At 41.4% G+C, this 27,112-nt stretch overlaps 1 protein-coding gene across 1 annotated transcript in view; it reads right to left on the reverse strand.

Moving 5' to 3' along the window:
- si:dkey-29p10.4 (tripartite motif-containing protein 14) overlaps positions 1-23,471 on the reverse strand; it is a 30,107-nt gene extending 6,636 nt beyond the window's left edge. The window contains exons 1-6 of the mRNA XM_062993376.1: positions 23,231-23,471; positions 12,818-13,449; positions 6,724-6,819; positions 5,402-5,650; positions 5,291-5,313; positions 3,897-4,045 (exon numbers count right to left, since the gene is read on the reverse strand). Of these exons, the coding sequence (XP_062849446.1) occupies positions 3,897-4,045; positions 5,291-5,313; positions 5,402-5,650; positions 6,724-6,819; positions 12,818-13,449; positions 23,231-23,471 (1,390 nt within the window). The remainder of the gene's footprint in view (positions 1-3,896; positions 4,046-5,290; positions 5,314-5,401; positions 5,651-6,723; positions 6,820-12,817; positions 13,450-23,230) is intronic.
- Positions 23,472-27,112: the final 3,641 nt, after the last annotated feature.

The raw sequence follows: 27,112 nt of genomic DNA on the forward strand, positions 1-27,112 counted from the left end.
TGGACATGTTCACTGTGGGGTGTACTCACTTATGTTGCCAGCTATTTAGACATTAATGGCTGTGTGTTGAGTTATTTTCAGAAGACAGTAAATCTACACTGCTATACAAGTTGTACACTGACTACTCTAAGTTATATCCAAGTTTCATGTCTATAGTGTTGTCCCATGAAAAGATATAATGAAATATTTGCAGAAATGTGAGGGGTGTACTCACTTTTGTGATACACTGTATATATATATATATATATATATTAGGGCTGTCAAACGATTAAAAATTTTAATCGCGATTAATCTCAGAATTTTACATAGTTAATCGCGATTAATCACATTTAAAAAAATCTGTGTAAATGTTATAGAAAACAAGGATTTTAAGTGAAATGTTACAATTAAAATGGTGAACATATTTTATGCTAAATGTACTGATGTTAAAAACTGCTGGGACAAGAGAAAACTGTAAGGGAGTTTTATTCACTCATATTAGGCAGTAATACTATCCAGCAGAGAACCTTGACTTCGTATAAATGTCAGATGCGCAGTTATTGTAACAGACTTTTCTGTGGTTGTATCGTGACGATGGTTTGATGGACGTTTCTACACGAAGTGAGTGTGTTTTCACTAGGGATGCATCGATACCATTTTTTCCCAACCGAGTACAAGTACATGTATTTTTGTACTCGCCGATACCTATTTAGAATGATGCAATCTGGAGCATTATGGAATAGTTTAGTTTTTAGTGTAAAATAGTGCAGTGGAACAGTTGCTTGGGTTGCCATCACTAATTGTAAAAAAAAAAAACACCGCACAGACATCATTGAGAAAGCTTCTGACAAGCTAACGTAAACGTTCATTAATAAACGCACGTAATTAACGTTGTGCATACATGCGATGCGATTCTGCTGATTGAAATATTTACTTTAAAAAGATAATACAGTCCGATCCCATCTGAGCCGATTCTATCAGCACGTTCGTGGTTCACCTCGGTAAATCGTAAACGACTCTGAGTCGGCTCCCGCTCTGTGGTAATAACCAGTATAATTAAGCCTGAGCTTTATAAGGTAAGCGAGTCACACAAAATGTTCTGTAGTGTTTGGTGTTTATTTATAACCGCATCATTCATCATAACAGTAAACACGCAGAGATGACTGAGAAAAGAAATTTACGCTGCGCTTACAATGAATCGATTCCTGAATCACTTGTATCGACACTGTGAACAGAGAATTGAACACAAACAGCGGTCGCTGCTTTTGTAACCGGTTATCTTCACTGTTAGCTCTATTTTTAAGGGTTTTTTTTGTCAAACGGAACTAAAGAACATTAAACGTGCGTGTGAGTGTGGTCATTGAGAATAATTCAATCTGTCTCAAATGAATTGCTTTAGTTTTAGAAGTGAAAAAATCTCGTAATGTAATTAGTGCGTTAACGGCACTATTTTTTTTAATCTCGTTAAATTGAGATTGCGTTAATGCGTTATTATCGCGTTAACTTCGACAGCCCTAATATATATATATATATATATATATATATATATATATATATATATATATATATATATATATACCGATCAACCATAACATTAAAACCACCTCCTTGTTTCTACACACACTGTCCATTTTATCAGCTCCACTTACCATATAGAAGCACTTTGTAGTTCTACAATTACTGACTGGACTGTAGTCCATCTGTTTCTCTGCATACTTTGTTACCCCCCTTTCATGCTGTTCTTCAATAGACCCCCACAGGACCGCAGTGACACTGACATGGTGGTGGTGTGTTAGTGTGTGTTGTGCTGGTATGAGTGGATCAGACACAGCAGCGCTGATAGAGTTTTTAAATATCGTGTCCACTCACTGTCCACTCCTAGCTAGTTGGTCCACCTTGTAGATGTAAAGTCAGAGACGATCGCTCATCTATTGCTGCTGTTTGAGTTGGTCATCTTCTAGACCTTCATCAGTGGTCACAGAATGCTGCCCACAGGGCGCTGTTGCTGGATATTTTTGGTTGGTGAACTATTCTCAGTCCAGCAGTGACAGTGAGGTGTTTAAAAACTCCAGCAGTGCTGCTGTGTCTGCTCCACTCATACCAGCATAACACACACTAACACACCACCACCATGTCAGTGTCACTGCAGTGCTGAGAATCATCCACCACCCAAATAATACCTGCTCTGTGGGGGTCCTGACCATTGAAGAACAACATGAAAGGAGGCTAACAAAGCATGTAGAACAGGGGTGCACAACATACGGCCCGCGGGCCAGCTCCGGCCCGGCAAAACTCTCGATCCGGCCCGCCAAATGAAGTGCTGATGCATTTTTAAATAAATGATACTGTCACTTTAAATTCACCGGGTAATTCCATGAAATTGCGACTGAAAAGTAAATGATGTGAATACAAGTTACTTCAGCTGTACCATGTGTTTGTCCAAACCAAGTACGAGTAAACAAAGAAAAGTGGATCTCGAGCATATAAAATTTAACCCTGAATGGACATACAGGTATTTTCTTTTCTGGTGTGCTTGCGACCACATTAATCAGTTGGTGTCAGACCAAGACATTTCTTGTAAGTACCTGATTTTATGTAACTGTATTTAGGGCTGGGCGATTTTCACGATTAATTCTGTCAGTTAGAATGAACGTTTTCACATGATGTTAGAATGTGACAATCGCGATTGTTTACATACTTTATATTTTAATTAAAATACCAACATGTCACGAGGCAGAAACTGACCAGACGCTCTCGGAATATAAATCAGGGAAAGTTTAATATTAAAAGGGCAAAAACAGTGTACAAAACCCTGCAGAGTCCAAAACCAGAGGATAAACAGACAGGCAGCAAATGGAAGACAACAAGGATTATACACGGTAATGGTTAGATTCAGAAATAAAGACACAAACACGATCAGCAAAACTTCACAACGAGACTAAAACAGAAGAGTTTAAATAAGATTCATGGAACTGAACACAGCTGAACTGAATCAAAACTCCGGAGACGGTGAGCGCGATCAGGATTGGCTGACCGGGGACATGTGATAGTCACGTGACAGTCCGGGGGAGCATGGGAATTGTAGTCCATATGGTTAGACGTGCAATGTGCCCCGTCCATCCACCCCCCCAGTCACAAGAAGACAAAATCAAAGCTGAGCTGAGTGCTTATTCGATGTCCCCCCAGTGTGGATACTGATACAGACTCACTTATATGGTGGAAACAGTAAACAGGCTCGAGATCCTTTTAAAAAACATGTAAAGAACTGTTTGTGGTTTTGCACTTTTCTTATGCTGCACATTATTTAAAGTGAGTTGTTTGTGAGTTTTTTATATAAAGGATATAGCTAATTAAGATATTTTGTTCAAATTATTGTTAATTATTGTTATTGTTATAAAGTTTGAGTTCCTTGAAAGAATAATTAGGTGGTGCTGTTACTATTTTTTCATTTCTGTAGTCTTTTAAATTAAAATTTTTCAATTGAATTATAAAAAAAAAAAAAAATTGCAATCGCAATCGAGAATCAATGATACATTTGAAAATAATCGATTTTTTTTTCAATATCACCCAGCCCTAACTGTATTACAAATTCATGTGGACAGATCTGTAAAAATTAAATGTGTGGCCCTCTGGTTTAGGTGTTTATGTGAAATCGGCCCTTGGTAAAAAGAAGTTGTGCACCCCTGATGTAGAGAAACAGATGGACTACAGTCAGTAATTGTAGAACTACAAAGTGCTTTTATATGGTAAGTGGAGCTGATAAAATGGACAGTGAGTGTAGAAACAAGGAGGTGGTTTTAATGTTATGGCTGATCAGAGATGCAAAAACATTAGAACTGTAACTCCCCAGCCTCCCTAAATATACTTGCAGATGATATAGTATGAATGTACTGCAATCAGACCAATAAAGAACTCACACAGCAGTCTGAACGGGTCTCTGTGAGGCATGGAAATGATTACATCGCTCAGTCTTTCGTCAGTCCAGTCCTGCAGGCAGTCCAATCTGCCTTGATTGACTTCCTCGACTGATTCCAGCTTCTCCACAGAGTCCGGCATACTATTTAAACTAGAAACAGAGATGAAATCAACTATAAATGTTATACTGTTTAATTCTTAATGTCACTTTCTATATATTAAGTGGAGTTTTTGGAAAATTAATTGCTATTGGTTTAGATCACACCATCCATTGATTATTATTTTGCACTCCCTGTACAACCTGGAGGACTAGTTTTAATGGATACAAGTGAAGCTAATCCATTATTCTGTCCATCCATTAAAAACTTAGCCCAGGCCGCTCAGGTGGCGCAGCGGTAAAAAGAAACGCGCTGCAACCAGGGCTGGATTCTGAGAAGCGTCGTATCGAATCCAGCCTTGCTTTACCGGTTCGAAGCTGAGTGGCTATATGAGCAACGATTGGCCGGTTGCTCATGTGGGGGGTGGGACAAAGAACCGGATGTGGGTCTCTCTCTGTCAGAATGCGGTTGCGTTCTCTGCCGGCTGATTGGAGGCGCTTACACAGAGATGGGAGGGGGTGCACTTAGGGTGTGTCTCTCCGCATGCAACGCTAGGTGGCGCCAAACTCGTCAATGTGTGGGTGGCAAAGATGCATCTGGCTGCTGCTCGTGTTTCGGAGGGGATACGGGTTAGCTTCAATCACCTCCGTCAGGGCAGGGTTCGGCATAGACAGAGAGGAAGCACGATGCTAATTGAACAATTGGATGCGCTAAAAAAAGGGGAGAAAAAGGGGTAAAAAATGTAAAAAAAAACAAACAAAACAAAAAAAAACTTAGCCCAAGTTGGTGGAGGATCAGAACTTGTGGCGTCTACATTTTGCTCAGATGGTAGAGCGTCTATTTCAGACTGAGCTCCGGTCTCCCATGGCAGCGTTGTTCTTGTTGGAGACACTTTGAGAATGAAACTATTAGTGCCAGGCACATTCAGCACTTTGATGTGTAGTAAAAAATTTATCACCTAATATCAAGCAATATATGTTAATAATATGTTGCTGTTAACATGATTTTTATATTGATGCTCATAACAAACCATCAGAAATGCCAGACGTGGGCACAAACATAAGAATTTCTATAAGTTATTATTATATTATAATAATATTATATATTATATTATATTATATATTAATTATATTATTTTATATTAATTATATATTACATTATATTATATTACATTATTATATTATATTATATTATATTATATTATATATCATATATCATATCATATCATATCATTTATTATAAAACTTATTTACAAAGCAATACAAACAACACGTATTCAGATAAAGCATTACACTCACCCTTCAGTTATTTTTTTGTATTCCTAAAAAGACAAACACACACAGTTATTACTTCACTAATAACAGTATAAACGTAATAAAAATGCCTGTTTTATTGACCGCTAGTCATACCATAATGAAGGCCTGGTCCTGAAGTTGTGATGCCCCCTGTGCATCTGCCAGTTTAAGCAATGGCTCGAAAGTGCCCTGAATGGTTTTGAGGGCTTTGTTTAGTGTACCGAGATGGGCATCGACGCTTCCATGCACTTTGTTCTGCTCCTGGGTCACGCAGAGCAGAGCCTGCTGCTCCTCCAGCTCCAGCGCCTCCTTCATGGCCTTGTACTGCTGCACTACATTCGCCCGCACGCTCTCCAGATTCTCCTATAGGAAGTACACAGTAGTTCCACACTCAGTCTAATAGGCCATATATCACGTGCTCAGTCATAGACATGTCAATATAGTGATGCATATGCAGTATTGAAGAATACATCTCTGCACTTTTCTTGATTCTATAGAGCACTTCTGATCCTGTAGTCAATATAGATTTATGATCAATTATTTATACACAGGCAGAAAAGCCTGTTTTATTATATTTAAATTAAGCAGGAGGTATTAATACATATTCTCATAGTATACTGTGCAAATAATAATTCAGGCAACCTCTTGAAGCTCAGTTCGCAAATGAATTCTAAATAGTTTTTTTTTTTTTTACAATGGTATTTTACTCATGTCTTTGGGTATTTTACTCATGTCTTTGGGTATTCAGTCTTGTACCAACAGCTAAAAAGTCTAACAGTATTTATTTTAAAGAGGCAGTGTGGCCACTCAGGTGGTGCAGCGGTAAAATACGTTAGCACACCAAAGCTGACATTTTGAAATCATCGGTTCGAAACTCAGCTCTACCATCCCGCTGGGCGGCTATATGAACAATTGGGAAAAGCCTCATAAGTGATGCAATTACGACCTCTGCTGGCTGATTGATGACGTCTGCACAGAGTCAATGAATAACGCTGATCATGGTGTGGCTTTCCGTGCACAAGGCTGATCGCATATGAACTCGCATCGTGCAGGCGAAAAGATGCAGTCGGCTACTGCACAACTGTCGGAGGGGGCGTGTTTCAGTTCACTCTCCTCAATTGGGGTGGGGGTCAGCACCAGTAGAGAGGAATAAAATTGGGTAAAAATTGGACACGCTAGAGAAAAGGTGAGAAAATGCATTAAAAAAATACAATTAAATAAAGAGGCAGTGTATTATATAACAATACTGAAACATAAATGTTTGATTAGTTTTAGGCTCATTACACTACGTTAGGAGCAGACTTTACCTCATGCGGACCACTTTGACAGTTTGTACTTGCAGTAGTGGGCTAGCATAATTCACCACTGTGTCGCACGTGCACCCCATAACTGACGAAACATAATTGACAGGAATTGCTGAAAAGACGTACACTTACCTGAACACTGCGTTTCTTCTCTGTTAATTTTTTTAATTGGTCACTGATGGCTCCTTCTTTTGTTTGTAACTTTTTCATTTTGCACTTTAGTTCCGCCTGATGAGGAGAGTCACAAAAAAACAAGCAAGCAATTTTATATCAAGAGTTCAGGTTCTAGAATTTAAGAGAGGTTTTATTGTAATTTCAGCTATATACAAGTACATATTGAAATGAAACAACATTCCACCAGGACCAGGGTGCAACACAGAACACAAGTGCAAACAATACAATATACACAGTGCAGATAAAAACACTCCCCCACTCACTCACTCACTTAACTGCTCATCCAGTTAGGGTCCAATGGAGCCTATAACCTGACTGCATGTTTTTGGACTGTGGGAGGAAACCAGAGGTCCCGGAGTAAACCCACGCAGACACAGGGAGAACATGCAAACTCTGCACTCAGAAAGGACCCGGAGCGTCCCGCCTAGGAATTGAACCCAGGACCTTACCACCGGGCCACCCCGGATAAAAACAGTACAATAAATACAGAAGACAATTCTAATCTAAAGGAATTGAGGGAGATGGGCCCAAAGACAAGCGTAGTGTTGGCCAGAACATGGTATTGAGTAAATGACAAATGAGATAAACAATATATATATATACAGTGTATCACAAAAGTGAGTACACCCCTCACATTTCTGCAAATATTTCATTATATCTTTTCATGGGACAACACTATAGAAATAAAACTTGGATATAACTTAGAGTAGTCAGTGTACAACTTGTATAGCAGTGTAGATTTACTGTCTTCTGAAAATAACTCAACACACAGCCATTAATGTCTAAATGGCTGGCAACATAAGTGAGTACACCCCACAGTGAACATGTCCAAATTGTGCCCAAAGTGTCAATATTTTGTGTGACCACCATTATTATCCAGCACTGCCTTAACCCTCCTGGGCATGGAATTCACCAGAGCTGCACAGGTTGCTACTGGAATCCTCTTCCACTCCTCCATGATGACATCACGGAGCTGGTGGATGTTAGACACCTTGAACTCCTCCACCTTCCACTTGAGGATGCGCCACAGGTGCTCAATTGGGTTTAGTCCATCACCTTTACCTTCAGCTTCCTCAGCAAGGCAGTTGTCATCTTGGAGGTTGTGTTTGGGGTCGTTATCCTGTTGGAAAACTGCCATGAGGCCCAGTTTTCGAAGGGAGGGGATCATGCTCTGTTTCAGAATGTCACAGTACATGTTGGAATTCATGTTTCCCTCAATGAACTGCAGCTCCCCAGTGCCAGCAACACTCATGCAGCCCAAGACCATGATGCTACCACCACCATGCTTGACTGTAGGCAAGATACAGTTGTCTTGGTACTTCTCACCAGGGCGCCGCCACACATGCTGAACACCATCTGAGCCAAACAAGTTTATCTTGGTCTCGTCAGACCACAGGGCATTCCAGTAATCCATGTTCTTGGACTGCTTGTCTTCAGCAAACTGTTTGCGGGCTTTCTTGTGCGTCAGCTTCCTTCTGGGATGACGACCATGCAGACCGAGTTGATGTAGTGTGCGGCGTATGGTCTGAGCACTGACAGGCTGACCTCCCACGTCTTCAACCTCTGCAGCAATGCTGGCAGCACTCATGTGTCTATTTTTTAAAGCCAACCTCTGGATATGACGCCGAACACGTGGACTCAACTTCTTTGGTCGACCCTGGCGAAGCCTGTTCCGAGTGGAACCTGTCCTGGAAAACCGCTGTATGACCTTGGCCACCATGCTGTAGCTCAGTTTCAGGGTGTTAGCAATCTTCTTATAGCCCAGGCCATCTTTGTGGAGAGCAACAATTCTATTTCTCACATCCTCAGAGAGTTCTTTGCCATGAGGTGCCATGTTGAATATCCAGTGGCCAGTATGAGAGAATTGTACCCAAAACACCAAATTTAACAGCCCTGCTCCCCATTTACATCTGGGACCTTGACACATGACACCAGGGAGGGACAACGACACATTTGGGCACAATTTGGACATGTTCACTGTGGGGTGTACTCACTTATGTTGCCAGCTATTTAGACATTAATGGCTGTGTGTTGAGTTATTTTCAGAAGACAGTAAATCTACACTGCTATACAAGTTGTACACTGACTACTCTAAGTTATATCCAAGTTTCATGTCTATAGTGTTGTCCCATGAAAAGATATAATGAAATATTTGCAGAAATGTGAGGGGTGTACTCACTTTTGTGATACACTGTATATATACAGTGCCATCAGAAAGTATTCACACCCCTTCACTTTTTCCACATTTTGTTACGTTACAGACATATTCGAAATCCGATTTGAGTATAGTTTTCTTTTAAAAAATCTACATGAAATAGCCCATAATGACAAAGTGAAAACATGTTTTCAGACATTTTTGTAAACATTTAAACATAATAGGTACATAAGTATTCACACCCTTTGCTATGACGCTCAAAATTGAGCTCAGGTGCATCCAGTTTACACTGATCATCTGTGGGCCACCACTGCCAGGTTGCTGCTGTTGGGTCCTTGAGCAAGGCCCTTAACCCTCAATTGCTCAGACTATATAGTGTAACTGTAATGTAAGTCGCTTTGGATAAAGGCGTCTGCTAAATGCTGAAAATGTAAATGTAAATGATCATCCTTGAGATGCTTCTACAACTTGATTAGAGACCACCTGTGGTAAATTCAGTGGATTGAACATAATTTGGAATGGCACACACTTGTCTATAAAAGGTCTCACAGCTGACAGTGCATATCAGAGCAGAAACAAAGCAATGCAGTTAAAGGAATTGTCTTTAGACCTCCGAGACCGGATTGTGTCAAGGCACATATCTGGGGAAGGATACAAAAAAATTTCGGCAGCATTGAAGGTCCCGAAGAGCACTGTGGTCTCCATTATTCGGAAATGGAAGAAGTTTGAAACCACCAGAACCCTCCCTAGATCTGGCCGCCCGACCAAACTGAGTAATCGAGGAAGAAGGGCCTTGGTCAGAGAGGAGAACCCAATGGTCACTAAGACAGAGCTCCAGTGTTCCCTTGTGGAGATAGGACAACCATCCAGTAGGTCAACCATTGCTAACACACTCCACCAATCAGGCCTTTATGGTAGAGTGGCCAGATGGAAGCCACTCCTCACTAAAAGGCACATGGCAGCCCGCTTAAGGATTCTCAGACCAGAGGAATCAAAATTCTCTGGTCTGATGAAACCAGAATAGAACTTTTTGGCCTGAACTACAAGCCTCATGTCTGGAGAAAAACAGGCACTGCTCATCACCTGGCTAACACCATCCCTACTGTCAAGCATGGTGGTGGCAGCATCATGCTGTGGGGATGTTTTTCTGCGGCAGGAACTGGGCGACTAGTCCGCATAGAGGGTAAGATGACAGCAACCAAATATAGAGAGATTCTTCAAGAGTGCTCCGGAACTCAGACTAGGGCGACGATTCATCTTCCAACACGACAATGACCCAAAGCACACAGCCAAGATAACAAAGGAGTGGCTTCAGGAGCAGTCTGTGAATGTCCTTGAGTGGTCCAGCCAGAGCCCGGACTTGAATCCAATTGAACATCTCTGGAAAGACCTGAAAATGGCCGTCTACAGACGCTGCCCATCCAACCTGACTGAGCTTGAGAGGATCTGCAGAGAAGAATGGGAGAAAATGCCCAAAAACAGGTGTGCCAAGCTTGTACAGACATACCCAAGAAGACTTGAGGCTGTGATTGCTGCCAAAGGTGCTTCAACAAAATATTAAGCCATGGGTGTGAATACTTATGTACATATAATGTTTAAGTGTTTACATTTGTAATAAATGTACAAAAATGTCTGAAAACATGTTTTCACTTTGTCATTATGGGCTATTTCATGTAGATTTTTTAAAAGAAAACTATACTCAAATCGGTTTTGAAATATTACTGTAACGTAACAAAATGTGGAAAAAGTGAAGGGGTGTGAATACTTTCTGATGTATATATATATATATATATATATATATATATATATATATATATATATATAAAAATATCTATCATTATCTAGATATAATGGAATATAGATATTATATAGATATAATGGAATATAGATATTCCATTATATAGATCAGGTTTCCATTAATACCATTTGTAAATAGAAATTCCAAAGCTGTATTATTTGTCATATAAGGCAGTGGTCCCCAACCACCGGGCCACGGACCAGTACACAGGTCATGTAATACCAGACCGCACAGAAATAATAAATAATTAGAGATCGCAACACTGCTTCCATTTCCAACAACTTTGTGAAGCGGAATTTTCTGCAGTGACGGCAACCAAAACAAAGTTACAGAGTAGACTGGACATAAGGAACACACTTTGGGTGTTATCTCCTATCACCCCTAGGTGGGAGCATCTCGTTGCAGCGATAAAAGCTCAGGGTTCCCACTGATTTTCCATCATTGGTGACATTTACATTTTCAGCATTTAGCAGACGCTTTTATCCAAAGTGACTTACAGTACTGTGACAGTAAACTGTCTAAGCAATTGATGGTTAAGGGCCTTGATCAAAGGCCCAACAGTGACAACCTGGCAGTGGTGGGGCTTGAACCAACAACCTTTTGATTACTTGTCCAGTACCTTAACTGCTTTGCTACAACTGCCCTAACTGGTGAATAGTATTGTTATGCACTTGTGTTTTTTATTATGCCAGTCGTATAATTCTATTTTAAGTCTGTGAAATTATATCTTATATGAAACCGGTCCGTGGTGCAAAAAAGATTGGGGACCACTGATATAAGGGACAGGAGTACATTTCTTAGTGGAAGGAGTTTGTGGTTCTAACAGAGTAGAAATACCACAAACACCAATGAAAAAGTAGAAGTACTTGGATGAAGTGTGTTTTTACCATGTCACATGCATGGCCTGGCTGCACCCTGTAATCATGGCTATAATCAGTCTAGAGCAGGCTGTGTTTCTGCAGATAGTGTAGTATCATCACCTACAGCTAGACGTTTTTATTCAGGGTGACTAACAGAATGCTTCCTAAGAGCATAAGAACACATCTGCTGAAACCCAGTTAGAATAATTGACCCTAGGAATCAAACTGATGCAACTGATCTTTATTAGGTTGGAGATAAAATGTGTTTACATAGTATGATTTTAAGCTCATCGTCAATACAACAGTTCGCCGACCATCATGATAAGAGAATCAAGTTAATAATGAACTTTTATATACACTGATCAGCCATAACATTAAAACCACCTCCTTGTTTCTACACTCACTGTCCATTTTATCGACGTCACTTACTATATAGAAGCACTTTGTAGTTCTACAATTACTGACTGTAGTCCATCTGTTTCTCTTCATGCTTTGTTAGCCCCCTTTCATGCTGTTCTTTAATGGTCAGGACTCTTCCAGGACCACTACAGAGCAGATATTATTTGGGTGGTGGATCATTCTCAGCACTGCAGTGACACTGACATGGTGGTGGTGTGTTCGTGTGTGTTGTGCTGGTATGAGTGGATCAGACACAGCAGCGCTGCTGGAGTTTTTAAATACCGTGTCCACTCACTGTCCACTCTATTAGACACTCCTACCTAGATGGTCCACCTCGTAGATGTAAAGTCAGCGATCGCTCATCTATTGCTGCCATGTGAGTACCTTCATCAGTGGTCACATTTTTGGTTGGTGGACTATTGTCAGTCCAGCAGTGACAGAGAGGTGTTTAAAAACTCCATTAGCGCTGCTGTGTCTTATCCACTCATACCAGCACAACACACACTAACACACCACCACCATGTCAGTGTCACTGCAGTGCTGAGAATGATCCACCACCCAAATAATGGTGGATGGTGGTCCTGGGAGGGTCCTGACCATTGAAGAACAGCATGAAAGGAGGATAACAAAGCATGTAGAGAAACAGATGGACTACAGTCAGTAATTGTAGAACTACAAAGTGCTTCTATATGGTAAGTGGAGCTGATAAAATGGACAGTGAGTGTAGAAACAAGGAGGTGGTTTTAATGTTATGGCTGATCGGTGTATGTTTTATTTATGTAGTTATACGTTATACATTGTATTATTCATCCTCATATTGTAATACAGTGTATGACTTACCCGGAGCTTTTTCTCAGCCTCCTTTAGGCTGATGCATGCATGTTCCTTGTGCAAGCCGATCACCGTGCAGACGGTGCACACGCACACCTCACAATCACAACAGTAGATTCGGTTCATTTCCTGGTGCTCGAGGCACCTCCAGGGTGACACATCATCCACGGCATCCACCAGCGGGTGACTCTGGAATACGGGTGACTCCAGATGTACCCTCAGGTGCTCCGGGCACATTGAGGCACCGCACACCAAGCAGGTCTTTACAGCTGCCCTCTTCTCCCGACTGCTGCAGTAGTGGCACAACACCGCACTGGTGTTGTGCCACGCGTCGTCGCTGGAATCAATTACGATGACGTGAGGCTCACCATCCTCTTTTAAATTGTCTGGACGTGAATCAGCAGTTGATGGCATGCAATGGGTGTTTCTGGTTGAGGACGTGCCTGATGACGTTTCCTTGGCCTTTTTTGCTGGTGTCTCATCCGAAGCATCACTGGCTGTAGATGAGTTATTGTTGGATGAGCCTGTGCCTAGTCTGTATCCTCCACTGTTTTGCTCGAAGGTGTCGGAACTTCTCTTCCTTTTCCCAAGGTTCTTTTTGGTGAACTTGTTTGCCAAAGGGTGCTGCCCAAAAGGCCATCCTATACAAAAGATAGCACAGGTAACTATACAAGAAGATGCAGTTTTACAAAGAAGCAAATAAGTCGTGAAATAAAGTCTTAATAAAAATTGTAAAGTGCCAAAATAAGCGCCATTATGTCCAATGCCTAATCATTGGGGATGCTAGATTAGGGTCTCATGCTACTCTCTACAAAACTGAAATTTTACTCCTAATGACTTCACATTTTAACTACATTTTCTGTTGTTTACCTCGAGGAGGTTCTGACGGGAACCTGTTTACCCACCTGAGGTTGAAGCCTGCAAGTAAAGACTGTGGTGCAACAATGCTGCTCCTGCTAGATGTGAAGGGCTCCCAGAGTGTCTGACTCACTACTAATTTTATCACAGACTGTACTGAATAATGAAAAACAATTGATTGTTAATTATTTTCTCTTATTATTATTATTATACATTTTAGTTTATTAATTAATTTTGTGTATGTATGATGTGTAAGTCTAACTCTTTTAAAATATTCCTGCTGAGTCTGGTTACTCTCAAGGTTTCTCTGTATTTTTAAGAGAGTTTTTCCTGCCACTGTCACCCTCAGCTTGCTCAATAGGGGTTTTTGGTCTGTTGGTCCTGGATTCTGTAAAGTTGCTTTGAGACTATGTCTATTGTAAAAAGCACTATACAAATTGACTTGACAACTGAAGGAAACTTAGAATAGTGCTAAATCTACCATAAAGTGATTAGCCTGTTGAAAATTCTCCAAATGCTTAGTAACAGCTTATCAAGTACCAACAAAAGCAGCTAGGGCTGCAGAGGTCTCTAGTTTCAACAAGAGCAGAGTTTATGATTTTACTATACATATAAAATTTCAGTGTAAACATTTATGGGAAGGTAGCAAGAGGTAAACAATTGCTAACCTTGTTAGCTCATTTGGTTATGCAAAAAGCAGATGAATGATCTTCACATCTTCTAAAATAATGTTCTGTGGACTGACAAATCAAATGGTCTGGCAAATTTGATAGCAAGTTTACTAAATCTAGTCGAACATGGCAGTGGTTAAAAATCTGTAAAAAGTAAAAAGTCAGTCTATGGACTGAAACTAAAGTAAACAACAAAAGAAGATCCAAAAAAAAAAAAACCACACAGATGTGAGTAGTGGGCTAAAAATCCTGTACAATAATTAAATTTTTTTGTTGCAAAATACTTTTAATGCTGCTTTTTAAGTGTTTAAACAAGAACAGATCCGACCCAAGGAATAACTAGCCCATTAAGATGCTGTGGCAAGTCCTTAAACGGGCAGTTAATGCTCGAAAACCCTCCATATATATATATATACAGTGTATCACAAAAGTGAGTACACCCCTCACATTTCTGCAAATATTTCATTATATCTTTTCATGGGACAACACTATAGACATGAAACTTGGATATAAGTTAGAGTAGTCAGTGTACAACTTGTATAGCAGTGTAGATTTACTGTCTTCTGAAAATAACTCAACACACAGCCATTAATGTCTAAATAGCTGGCAACATAAGTGAGTACACCCCACAGTGAACATGTCCAAATTGTGCCCAAATGTGTCGTTGTCCCTCCCTGGTGTCATGTGTCAAGGTCCCAGGTGTAAATGGGGAGCAGGGCTGTTAAATTTGGTGTTTTGGGTACAATTCTCTCATACTGGCCACTGGATATTCAACATGGCACCTCATGGCAAAGAACTCTCTGAGGATGTGAGAAATAGAATTGTTGCTCTCCACAAAGATGGCCTGGGCTATAAGAAGATTGCTAACACCCTGAAACTGAGCTACAGCATGGTGGCCAAGGTCATACAGCGGTTTTCCAGGACAGGTTCCACTCGGAACAGGCTTCGCCAAGGTCGACCAAAGAAGTTGAGTCCACGTGTTCGGCGTCATATCCAGAGGTTGGCTTTAAAAAATAGACACATGAGTGCTGCCAGCATTGCTGCAGAGGTTGAAGACGTGGGAGGTCAGCCTGTCAGTGCTCAGACCATACACCGCACACTGCATCAACTCGGTCTGCATGGTCGTCATTCCAGAAGGAAGCTGACGCACAAGAAAGCCAGCAAACAGTTTGCTGAAGACAAGCAGTCCAAGAACATGGATTACTGGAATGCCCTGTGGTCTGACGAGACCAAGATAAACTTGTTTGGCTCAGATGGTGTCCAGCATGTGTGGCGGCGCCCTGGTGAGAAGTACCAAGACAACTGTATCTTGCCTACAGTCAAGCATGGTGGTGGTAGCATCATGGTCTTGGGCTGCATGAGTGTTGCTGGCACTGGGGAGCTGCAGTTCATTGAGGGAAACATGAATTCCAACATGTACTGTGACATTCTGAAACAGAGCATGATCCCCTCCCTTCGAAAACTGGGCCTCATGGCAGTTTTCCAACAGGATAACGACTCCAAACACAACCTCCAAGATGACAACTGCCTTGCTGAGGAAGCTGAAGGTAAAGGTGATGGACTAAACCCAATTGAGCACCTGTGGTGCATCCTCAAGTGGAAGGTGGAGGAGTTCAAGGTGTCTAACATCCACCAGCTCCGTGATGTCATCATGGAGGAGTGGAAGAGGATTCCAGTAGCAACCTGTGCAGCTCTGGTGAATTCCATGCCCAGGAGGGTTAAGGCAGTGCTGGATAATAATGGTGGTCACACAAAATATTGACACTTTGGGCACAATTTGGACATGTTCACTGTGGGGTGTACTCACTTATGTTGCCAGCCATTTAGACATTAATGGCTGTGTGTTGAGTTATTTTCAGAAGACAGTAAATCTACACTGCTATACAAGTTGTACACTGACTACTCTAAGTTATATCCAAGTTTCATGTCTATAGTGTTGTCCCATGAAAAGATATAATGAAATATTTGCAGAAATGTGAGGGGTGTACTCACTTTTGTGATACACTGTATATATATATATATATATATATATATATATATATATATATATATATATATATATATATATATATATATACAGTGTATCACAAAAGTGAGTACACCCCTCACATTTCTGCAGATATTTAAGTATATCTTTTCATGGGACAACACTGACAAAATGACACTTTGACACAATGAAAAGTAGTCTGTGTGCAGCTTATATAACAGTGTAAATTTATTCTTCCCTCAAAATAACTCAATATACAGCCATTAATGTCTAAACCACCGGCAACAAAAGTGAGTACACCCCTAAGAGACTACACCCCTAAATGTCCAAATTGAGCACTGCTTGTCATTTTCCCTCCAAAATGTCATGTGACTCGTTAGTGTTACTAGGTCTCAGGTGTGCATAGGGAGCAGGTGTGTTCAATTTAGTAGTACAGCTCTCACACGCTCTCATACTGGTCACTGAAAGTTCCAACATGGCACCTCATGGCAAAGAACTCTCTGAGGATCTTAAAAGACGAATTGTTGCGCTACATGAAGATGGCCAAGGCTACAAGAAGATTGCCAACACCCTGAAACTGAGCTGCAGCACAGTGGCCAAGATCATCCAGCGTTTTAAAAGAGCAGGGTCCACTCAGAACAGACCTCGCATTGGTCGTCCAAAGAAGCTGAGTGCACATGCTCAGCGTCACATCCAACTGCTGTCTTTGAAAGATAGGCGCAGGAGTGCTGTCAGCATTGCTGCAGAAATTGAAAAGGTGGGGGGTCAGCCTGTCAGTGCTCAGACCATACGCCGCACACTACATCAAATTGGTCTGCATGGCTGTCACCCCAGAAGGAAGCCTCTTCTGAAGTCTCTACATAAGAAAGCCCGCAAACAGTTTGCTGAAGACATGTCAACAAAGGACATGGATTACTGGAACCATGTCCTATGGTCTGATGAGACCAAGATTAATTTGTTTGGTTCAGATGGTCTCAAGCATGTGTGGCGGCAATCAGGTGAGGAGTACAAAGATAAGTGTGTCATGCCTACAGTCAAGCATGGTGGTGGGAATGCCATGGTCTGGGGCTGCATGAGTGCAGCAGGTGTTGGGGAGTTACATTTCATTGAGGGACACATGAACTCCAATAAGTACTGTGAAATACTGAAGCAGAGCATGATCCCCTCCCTCCGGAAACTGGGTCGCAGGGAAGTGTTCCAGCATGATAATGACCCCAAACACACCTCTAAGACGACCACTGCTTTATTGAAGAGGCTGAGGGTAAAGGTGATGGACTGGCCAAGCATGTCTCCAGACCAAAACCAAATAGAACATCTTTGGGGCATCCTCAAGCGGAAGGTGGAGGAGCGCAAAGTCTCGAATATCCGCCAGCTCCGTGATGTCGTCATGGAGGAGTGGAAAAGCATTCCAGTGGCAACCTGTGAAGCTCTGGTAAACTCCATGCCCAGGAGAGTTAAGGCAGTTCTGGGAAATAATGGTGGCCACACAAAATATTGACACTTCAGGAACTTTCACTTAGGGGTGTACTCACTTTTGTTGCCGGTGGTTTAGACATTAATGGCTGTATATTGAGTTATTTTGAGGGAAGAATAAATTTACACTGTTATATAAGCTGCACACAGACTACTTTTCATTGTGTCAAAGTGTCATTTTGTCAGTGTTGTCCCATGAAAAGATATACTTAAATATCTGCAGAAATGTGAGGGGTGTACTCACTTTTGTGATACACTGTAACTTAGAGTAGTCAGTGTACAGCTTGTATAGCAGTGTAGATTTACTGTCTTCTGAAAATAACTCAACACACAGTCATTAATGTCTAAATGGCTGGCAACATACAGTAAGTGAGTACACCCCACAGTGAACATGTCCAAATTGTGCCCAAATGTGTCGTTGTCCCTCCCTGGTGTCATGTGTCAAAGTCCCAGGTGTAAATGGGGAGCAGGGCTGTTAAATTTGGTGTTTTGGGTACAATTCTCTCATACTGGCCACTGGATATTCAACATGGCACCTCATGGCAAAGAACTCTCTGAGGATGTGAGAAATAGAATTGTTGCTCTCCACAAAGATGGCCTGGGCTATAAGAAGATTGCTAACACCCTGAAACTGAGCTACAGCATGGTGGCCAAGGTCATACAGCGGTTTTCCAGGACAGGTTCCACTCGGAACAGGCTTCGCCAGGGTCGACCAAAGAAGTTGAGTCCACGTGTTCGGCGTCATATCCAGAGGTTGGCTTTAAAAAATAGACACATGAGTGCTGCCAGCATTGCTGCAGAGGTTGAAGACGTGGGAGGTCAGCCTGTCAGTGCTCAGACCATACGCCGCACACTGCATCAACTCGGTCTGCATGGTCGTCATCCCAGAAGGAAGCTGACGCACAAGAAAGCCCGCAAACAGTTTGCTGAAGACAAGCAGTCCAAGAACATGGATTACTGGAATGCCCCGTGGTCTGACGAGACCAAGATAAACTTGTTTGGCTCAGATGGTGTCCAGCATGTGTGGCTGCGCCCTGGTGAGAAGTACCAAGACAACTGTATCTTGCCTACAGTCAAGCATGGTGGTGGTAGCATCATGGTCTTGGGCTGCATGAGTGTTGCTGGCACTGGGGAGCTGCAGTTCATTGAGGGAAACATGAATTCCAACATGTACTGTGACATTCTGAAACAGAGCATGATCCCCTCCCTTCGAAAACTGGGCCTCATGGCAGTTTTCCAACAGGATAACGACCCCAAACACAACCTCCAAGATGACAACTGCCTTGCTGAGGAAGCTGAAGGTAAAGGTGATGGACTAAACCCAATTGAGCACCTGTGGTGCATCCTCAAGTGGAAGGTGGAGGAGTTCAAGGTGTCTAACATCCACCAGCTCCGTGATGTCATCATGGAGGAGTGGAAGAGGATTCCAGTAGCAACCTGTGCAGCTCTGGTGAATTCCATGCCCAGGAGGGTTAAGGCAGTGCTGGATAATAATGGTGGTCACACAAAATATTGACACTTTGGGCACAATTTGGACATGTTCACTGTGGGGTGTACTCACTTATGTTGCCAGCTATTTAGACATTAATGGCTGTGTGTTGAGTTATTTTCAGAAGACAGTAAATCTACACTGCTATACAAGTTGTACACTGACTACTCTAAGTTATATCCAAGTTTTATTTCTATAGTGTTGTCCCATGAAAAGATATAATAAAATATTTGCAGAAATGTGAGGGGTGTACTCACTTTTGTGATACACTGTATATAGGTGTTCATTGGCAAACTTCAGACGGGCCTGTACATGAGCCTTCTTGAGCAGAGGGACTTTGCGGGCACTGCAGGATCTCAATCCATTACGGCGAAGTGTGTTACTAATGGTTTTCTTGGTGACTGTGCTCCCAGCTCCCTTGAGATCATTGACAAGCTCCTCCCGTGTAATTCTGGACTGACCTCACCTTTCTCAGAATCATTCTTACCCCACCAGGTGAGATCTTGCATGGAGCTCCAGAGTAAGGGTGATTGACTGTGATCTTGTATTTCTTCCATTTTCGAATTATCGCACCAACAGTGGTCTCTTTCTCACCAAGCCTCTTGCTGATGGTCTTGTAGCCCATTCCAGCCTTGTGCAGGTCTACAATCTTGTCCCTGACGTCCTTTGATAGCTCTTTGGTCTTGCCCATGGTGGTCGAGAGATTTGAACAGAAGAAACTGATTCTGTGACAGGAGTCTTTTATACAGGGACAGGACTAATTTGTGTGCCTCATGGGCACATAACCGGTCTGTGGGGGTCAGAATTCTTGCTAGTTGGTAGGGGATCAAATACTTATTTCCCTTAATTAAATACAAATTAATTTATAACCTTTATTTAATGTTTTTTTTCTGGATTTTTTGTTGATATTCTGTCTCTCTCTGTTAAAATAAACCTTCCATAAAAATGAGACTGTTTAAGTCTTTGTAAGGGGGTAAACTTACAAAATCAGCAGGGGATCAAATACTTATTTCCCCCACTGTATGTGTAAATATATATATATATATATATATATATACAGTGTATCACAAAAGTGAGTACACCCCTCACATTTCTGCAGATATTTAAGTATATCTTTTCATGGGACAACACTGACAAAATGACACTTTGACACAATGAAAAGTAGTCTGTGTGCAGCTTATATAACAGTGTAAATTTATTCTTCCCTCAAAATAACTCAATATACAGCCATTAATGTCTAAACCACAGGCAACAAAAGTGAGTACACCCTTAAGAGACTACACCCCTAAATGTCCAAATTGAGCACTGCTTGTCATTTTCCCTCCAAAATGTCATGTCACCCGTTAGTGTTACTAGGTCTCAGGTGTGCATAGGGAGCAGGTGTGTTCAATTTAGTAGTACAGCTCTCACACTCTCTCATACTGGTCACTGAAAGTTCCAACATGGCACCTCATGGCAAAGAAATCTCTGAGGATCTTAAAAGACGAATTGTTGCGCTACATGAAGATGGCCAAGGCTACAAGAAGATTGCCAACACCCTGAAACTGAGCTGCAGCACAGTGGCCAAGATCATCCAGCGTTTTAAAAGAGCAGGGTCCACTCAGAACAGACCTCGCGTTGGTCGTCCAAAGAAGCTGAGTGCACGTGCTCAGCGTCACATCCAACTGCTGTGTTTGAAAGATAGGCGCAGGAGTGCTGTCAGCATTGCTGCAGAGATTGAAAAGGTGGGGGGTCAGCCTGTCAGTGCTCAGACCATACGCCGCACACTACATCAAATTGGTCTGCATGGCTGTCACCCCAGAAGGAAGCCTCTTCTGAAGTCTCTACACAAGAAAGCCCGCAAACAGTTTGCTGAAGACATGTCAACAAAGGACATGGATTACTGGAACCATGTCCTATGGTCTGATGAGACCAAGATTAATTTGTTTGGTTCAGATGGTCTCAAGCATGTGTGGCGGCAATCAGGTGAGGAGTACAAAGATAAGTGTGTCATGCCTACAGTCAAGCATGGTGGTGGGAATGCCATGGTCTGGGGCTGCATGAGTGCAGCAGGTGTTGGGGAGTTACATTTCATTGAGGGACACATGAACTCCAATATGTACTGTGAAATACTGAAGCAGAGCATGATCCCCTCCCTCCGGAAACTGGGTCGCAGGGCAGTGTTCCAGCATGATAATGACCCCAAACACACCTCTAAGACAACCACTGCTTTATTGAAGAGGCTGAGGGTAAAGGTGATGGACTGGCCAAGCATGTCTCCAGACCTAAACCCAATAGAACATTTTTGGGGCATCCTCAAGCGGAAGGTGGAGGAGCGCAAAGTCTCGAATATCCGCCAGCTCCGTGATGTCGTCATGGAGGAGTGGAAAAGCATTCCAGTGGCAACCTGTGAAGCTCTGGTAAACTCCATGCCCAGGAGAGTTAAGGCAGTTATGGGAAATAATGGTGGCCACACAAAATATTGACACTTCAGGAACTTTCACTAAGGGGTGTACTCACTTTTGTTGCCGGTGGTTTAGACATTAATGGCTGTATATTGAGTTATTTTGAGGGAAGAATAAATTTACACTGTTATATAAGCTGCACACAGACTACTTTTCATTGTGTCAAAGTGTCATTTTGTCAGTGTTGTCCCATGAAAAGATATACTTAAATATCTGCAGAAATGTGAGGGGTGTACTCACTTTTGTGATACACTGTATATATATATATACACACATATATGTGTGTATGTGTGTGTATATAGATATAAATATGTATATATATATATATATATTAGGGCTGTCAAACGATTAAAAATTTTAATCGCGATTAATCTCAGAATTTCATATAGTTAATCGCGATTAATCGCATTAAATAAAATCTGTGTAAATGTTATAGAAAACAAGGTTTTTTAAGTGAAATGTTACCATTAAAATGGTGAACACATTTTATGCTAAATGTACTTATGTTAAAAACTGCTGGGACAAGAGAAAACTGTAAGGGAGTTTTATTCACTCACATACTAGGCAGTAATACTATCCAGCAGAGACCCTTGACTTCGTATATGTGTCAGATTGTAGGTTAGAATTTCTCCATCAGCAAACATTGTAGATCAGCGGTGCTTTAGGTGGGATAAGGCGTAGTTATTGTAACAGACTTTTCTGTGCTTGTATGGTGACAATGGTTTGATGGACGTTTCTACACGAAGTGAGTGTGTTTTGACCCTTTGGGGCTTCCATAGTTCATGGACTAGCGTGCTTGACTCCGGTATTCAGTGCCGTAACAGATTAAGTTAATAAAGTGTTCTGCTCCCGACAACTTGAGAATATACCGTGTATTTATTTCTTTATTATGCAAGTGCATCCCTACGACGCTCGGTTATATTATTTTAACAAACCGCAAATGAACAACGGTGGCAAGTCCGACATTAAAACGTTTGTTCTACCAGTCAAGTCTCAACATGAACTAGAATTTGCGTTAACGGCACTATTTTTTTAAATCGCGTTAAATTGAGATTGCGTTAATGCGTTATTATCGCGTTAACTTCGACAGCCCTAATAAATATATATATATATAGGCTTGTTTCAAAGTGCAGGGTCAGCCATTATCTAACAACCCTGGAGCCAAAGGGGGGTAAGAGACTTGCTCAAGGGTCCAACAGTTTGGTGAACCATCAACCCTTTAACAGACCAGAGATCTAACCATTACTCTACATACGTATGAGGAAGTATGTTCCAATTATTAGGTGACAGGAGAAAAAAACAAATCTGCCTCAGCATTAATGTATCATGAGTGTGTAAAAGTTTGACTTCAACTGTGTAAAAAAACACAAATGGTGAGAATGGCGCCATAATCAAATCACTACATAAGCATGTAAATGCATGTACAGTTAGGAGAACCCACAACAGATCAAGCAGTATAAACAGGTTATATAACTAATATGTAATACAATGATGTAGTACTTGTGTGGGATTCTGCAGAAGTGGACGCCTCGTCTGTGTCCCTGAGTTCTGGGATCTGCAGCAGTTCAAAGTTACATTCAGGGCAGTAACAGGGGCCCGAACACAATCCTCTCCACAGTTCTCCTAAACACCTCTTACAGAAGATGTGGCCGCACCCCAGTGTGATGTGTTCTGAAGATTCACGCCGGCATAAAGGACAAAAAGCTGGACCAGCACCTGGTTTATCGAATGACGAACCCATTATTGTTGTTTCAAAGCGTAGCAAGGAAACGGTTCATCTGTGAAAATGAAACTTACACAACAGGATGGGCGGAGACGTTTAACTCTTAAAGAGACAGTACACCCAACCCAGTTCCCGCTGTTTACACTTAAAAATACACTCAGAGGTCATTCTTCTGGGTTGACCTAAGGCCTAATTCATACTAGTGGTGTGCGATACTGCAAATTTGGTATCGATCCAATACCAAGTAAATACAGGGCCAGTATCTAGTAGACACGCGTTACTCTAATCTGACCACATTTTTCAGTAACGAGTAATCTAACGCGTTACTATTTCCAATCCAGTAATCAGATTAAAGTTACTTATCCAGGTTACTGTGCGTTACTATTTTTGTCATTTTCCTCAGTAAAAAGATATATTTTTGCTTTCCTCTTGCGTCTCGGGGAGTGACGTCTGTCCTATGCGACAATTAAGTCACGGGCTGCGTCCGGAATCGCATACTTACAGAGTACGTACTAGATTGGAGGAAGTATGCACTACTCGGCCGGTAAAGAAGTACATCTTACCAACGTCAAGTGATGACGTGGGGACGTGATGACGTAATATCACCATAGTTACAGACTCATTACAAACCCCACTCGCTAAAATGTAGGATATTTATCGTCTTTTTGTTATTTATATGTCTTTAAATTTTTTTATTTTATTTATCTTACTTACACTTGTGAACAGAGGACTCCGTTTCCGCTATCTTTCTTGTTTCTCATTCCGCTTCAATCGCCTACGCAGCTCCAGTTGCATTATGGGATACATTAGCGGACCGCATTATATAACTAATAAAGTAACTTGTAATCTAACTTAGTTACTTTTAAAATCAAGTAATCCATAAAGTAACTAAGTTACTTTTTAAAGGAGTAATCAGTAATCAGTAATCAGATTACTTTTTCAAGGTAACTATGCCATCACTGCTAGTAGATGCATCATGAAATTGCTAAATCTAAATTAATTTCCATGACCTTTAGGTGTATTATTGTAATACACATTTTTTTTGTAAGTAGCTGCTCTCAGCAGGGTTGTAAATAAATTCAGTTGTTTAAAGCGGTCCGATTTCTTGTTTCTGGTGCTTTACTTTCTCACAACGTTACCATCATGGCGTATCACCACCAAGCGGCTAACTTATGGTTGTGTTTTCTGGGTGAATACCAGGGGCGGCTCGTTCCTTAGGGCGATCGGGCGACGCACCACCAAATGGCGAAGGGAAAGAAATTTTTCTATCACAGCTGTGACTGTTCTGGAGTCTGTCTTGCCTCTGAATATTGTAGTCCAATCAGCGTCGAGTTGTGTTCCGTACAGTATCGCCCCAGATTGCTCTTATAGACTCTCATGTTAAGGCTATTTTTTTTCGAACTGCAGGCGCTGCAATACAATCTGAATGGGTTCCGGGAGGGCTCGCACTTACGTGCTTGCGTCACACGTAACCTGGTGTCGCGATCTCGTCACCATGACTACCATTACCTCAGTTCGGAGCAACTCCATCATGTAATCAGGATAAATTAGCAACTTAAGAATTAGGGCCATCCAGACCAAATTTAAACATCAAGTATCTACAAAGGGGGGAAAATCATATAAGTTACAAGTAAATTACAAGTAAGTAATGTAATTTTTAAATTGTGAATTGTGATGGCACTTATTGTTTCTCCTCAACTGTTTAATTGTACTTCTTTATTCATTGCACATCAGCCCCGATGCAAAGTATTCAAAAACGTACAATCTTCCAATGTCTACCAATGTACTGATGTCTGTTAGGATTTTAACAACATAACAACGTGACGATACCACAACCAAACACAGCAGAGCAAGTTGTGGGGGGGAGCAAGTTGTGCATGTAAGATGTGAGAGGAGCGGAGGAGTCTGTAGACATGATCTTTACTTTCTGACGAAACAGGAGAAACGTGCTGAATGTAGCGAAGAAAAAGTCAAACTAAAGTATCAATTCCATCACACTAGTATCGATCCGATACCAATACCAATGTTGGTATCGATAATATCGATATTTGGATCGATGCGCCCACCACTAGTTCACACTACACGATTTTTGCCCTGATTATCGCTCGCCGACTGGTCGGCACTAGATTTGCCGGCTCGGGAGCAACTCGGCATTTGCTCGGCGATCGAAACTCCTTGTCACTTCTCACGTTTGTTTTCATGACAAAACTAATTTGGGAGACCAGAGAAGCTCACCTGCGATTCCAGTTGGTGATAGATCATGTAGTGTGTAATCTCCTATCACCTATCAGTCGTGTAGTGTGAAAACCAGAACGACTTGAAAGACTTCTGATTACAAGAGATCCAGTTGTGTAGTGTGAACTGTACAGCGACCTGATGACTTGGAAAGTCGTGTAGTGTGAACTTGGCATTAAATATCTGGACTTGTCTGCGACTCGAAATTGTGTAGTGTGAAAGGTGTTGCAATCAGCTTGTAAGTGTTGTAAATGCAAAATACAGAAGGGAAACGCTGGGGGAGAAGTTGTAAATATGTGGAACAGGGGCATAATATAGTTTATCAGAATACATCAGCACACACAAGCTTTACAGAATTTGTGACTTCCACGCCAAACCATCACACCAACGTTGCATTGCAAAAAATATTTATTAACCTCCAACTCACTACAGAACAGACAATCCCTGCTGGCCACGTAGCCCAATCCACTCAGATTTATTTATTTTTTCTCCTTGATTTTATGCTGTACATCAGCGCACAAACTTTAATTGCTCGCTACTTGTTAAATCTAAACATTACTTAAATTATACCTATCTGGCAATCTAAAGCAGGCTAGAAGGTCTCAAAAGGCAACGAATAGTACCATATTCTAAAGAAATTCTAATTCAGATGTAAAACAAAGTAACTGAGATCTACCAGTCTGGAAAGAGCTATAGCAGGACAATGATCTAAAGCATTTGAATTTGATTTGAATCCCATTAAGGTGCTATGGCAGGTCATGCTCAAAACCCCTCCAATGTGCCTGAATTAAAACAATTTTGCAAAGAACAGTGGGTCAAATTCCTCCACAGCAATGCGGAGACAATTACTTTAGCAAATAAATAATAAGGATTTTGAATACATCTCTAGTTTCTTAAGTTTTACTAATCTTGTCCATTGGTATTTAGCTATTTTTTTTAATTGTATATAGGAAAGATGCACATTTGCATGGTTTAAAAACTTAAACATGTCTGTATGTGTATTGTTAAATCCAAGTTAAGAAGAAGTTCAGTTAATATCTAAAGCACAGTTGAAAGTAAAGTGCAAGGTGGCTGGGTGGGTAGCACTGCTGTTTGATTTCCAGGTTGGGTGGTCTGGGTCCTTTCTGTGTGGAGTTTGCATGTTCTCCACATGTTTGTGTGGGCTTCCTCTGTGAGCTTCCTCTGTGGTTTCCTCCCACAGTCCAAATACATGCAAGTGAGGTGAATTGGAGATACAAAATTGTCTGTGACTGTGTTTAATATTGAACAAGGTGAACTGATAAGTCTTGTGTAACCAGTAACTACCTGTCCTTTCATGAACGTAACCAAAGTGCGTAAAACATGATGTTAAAATCTTAACAAAATGCCGCTCAGGTGGCGCAGCAGTAAAACACACGCTGGAACCAGAGCTGGGATCTCGAATA

This window comes from Trichomycterus rosablanca, chromosome 1 (assembly GCF_030014385.1).
Source record: "Trichomycterus rosablanca isolate fTriRos1 chromosome 1, fTriRos1.hap1, whole genome shotgun sequence".
NCBI lineage: Eukaryota > Metazoa > Chordata > Actinopteri > Siluriformes > Trichomycteridae > Trichomycterus > Trichomycterus rosablanca.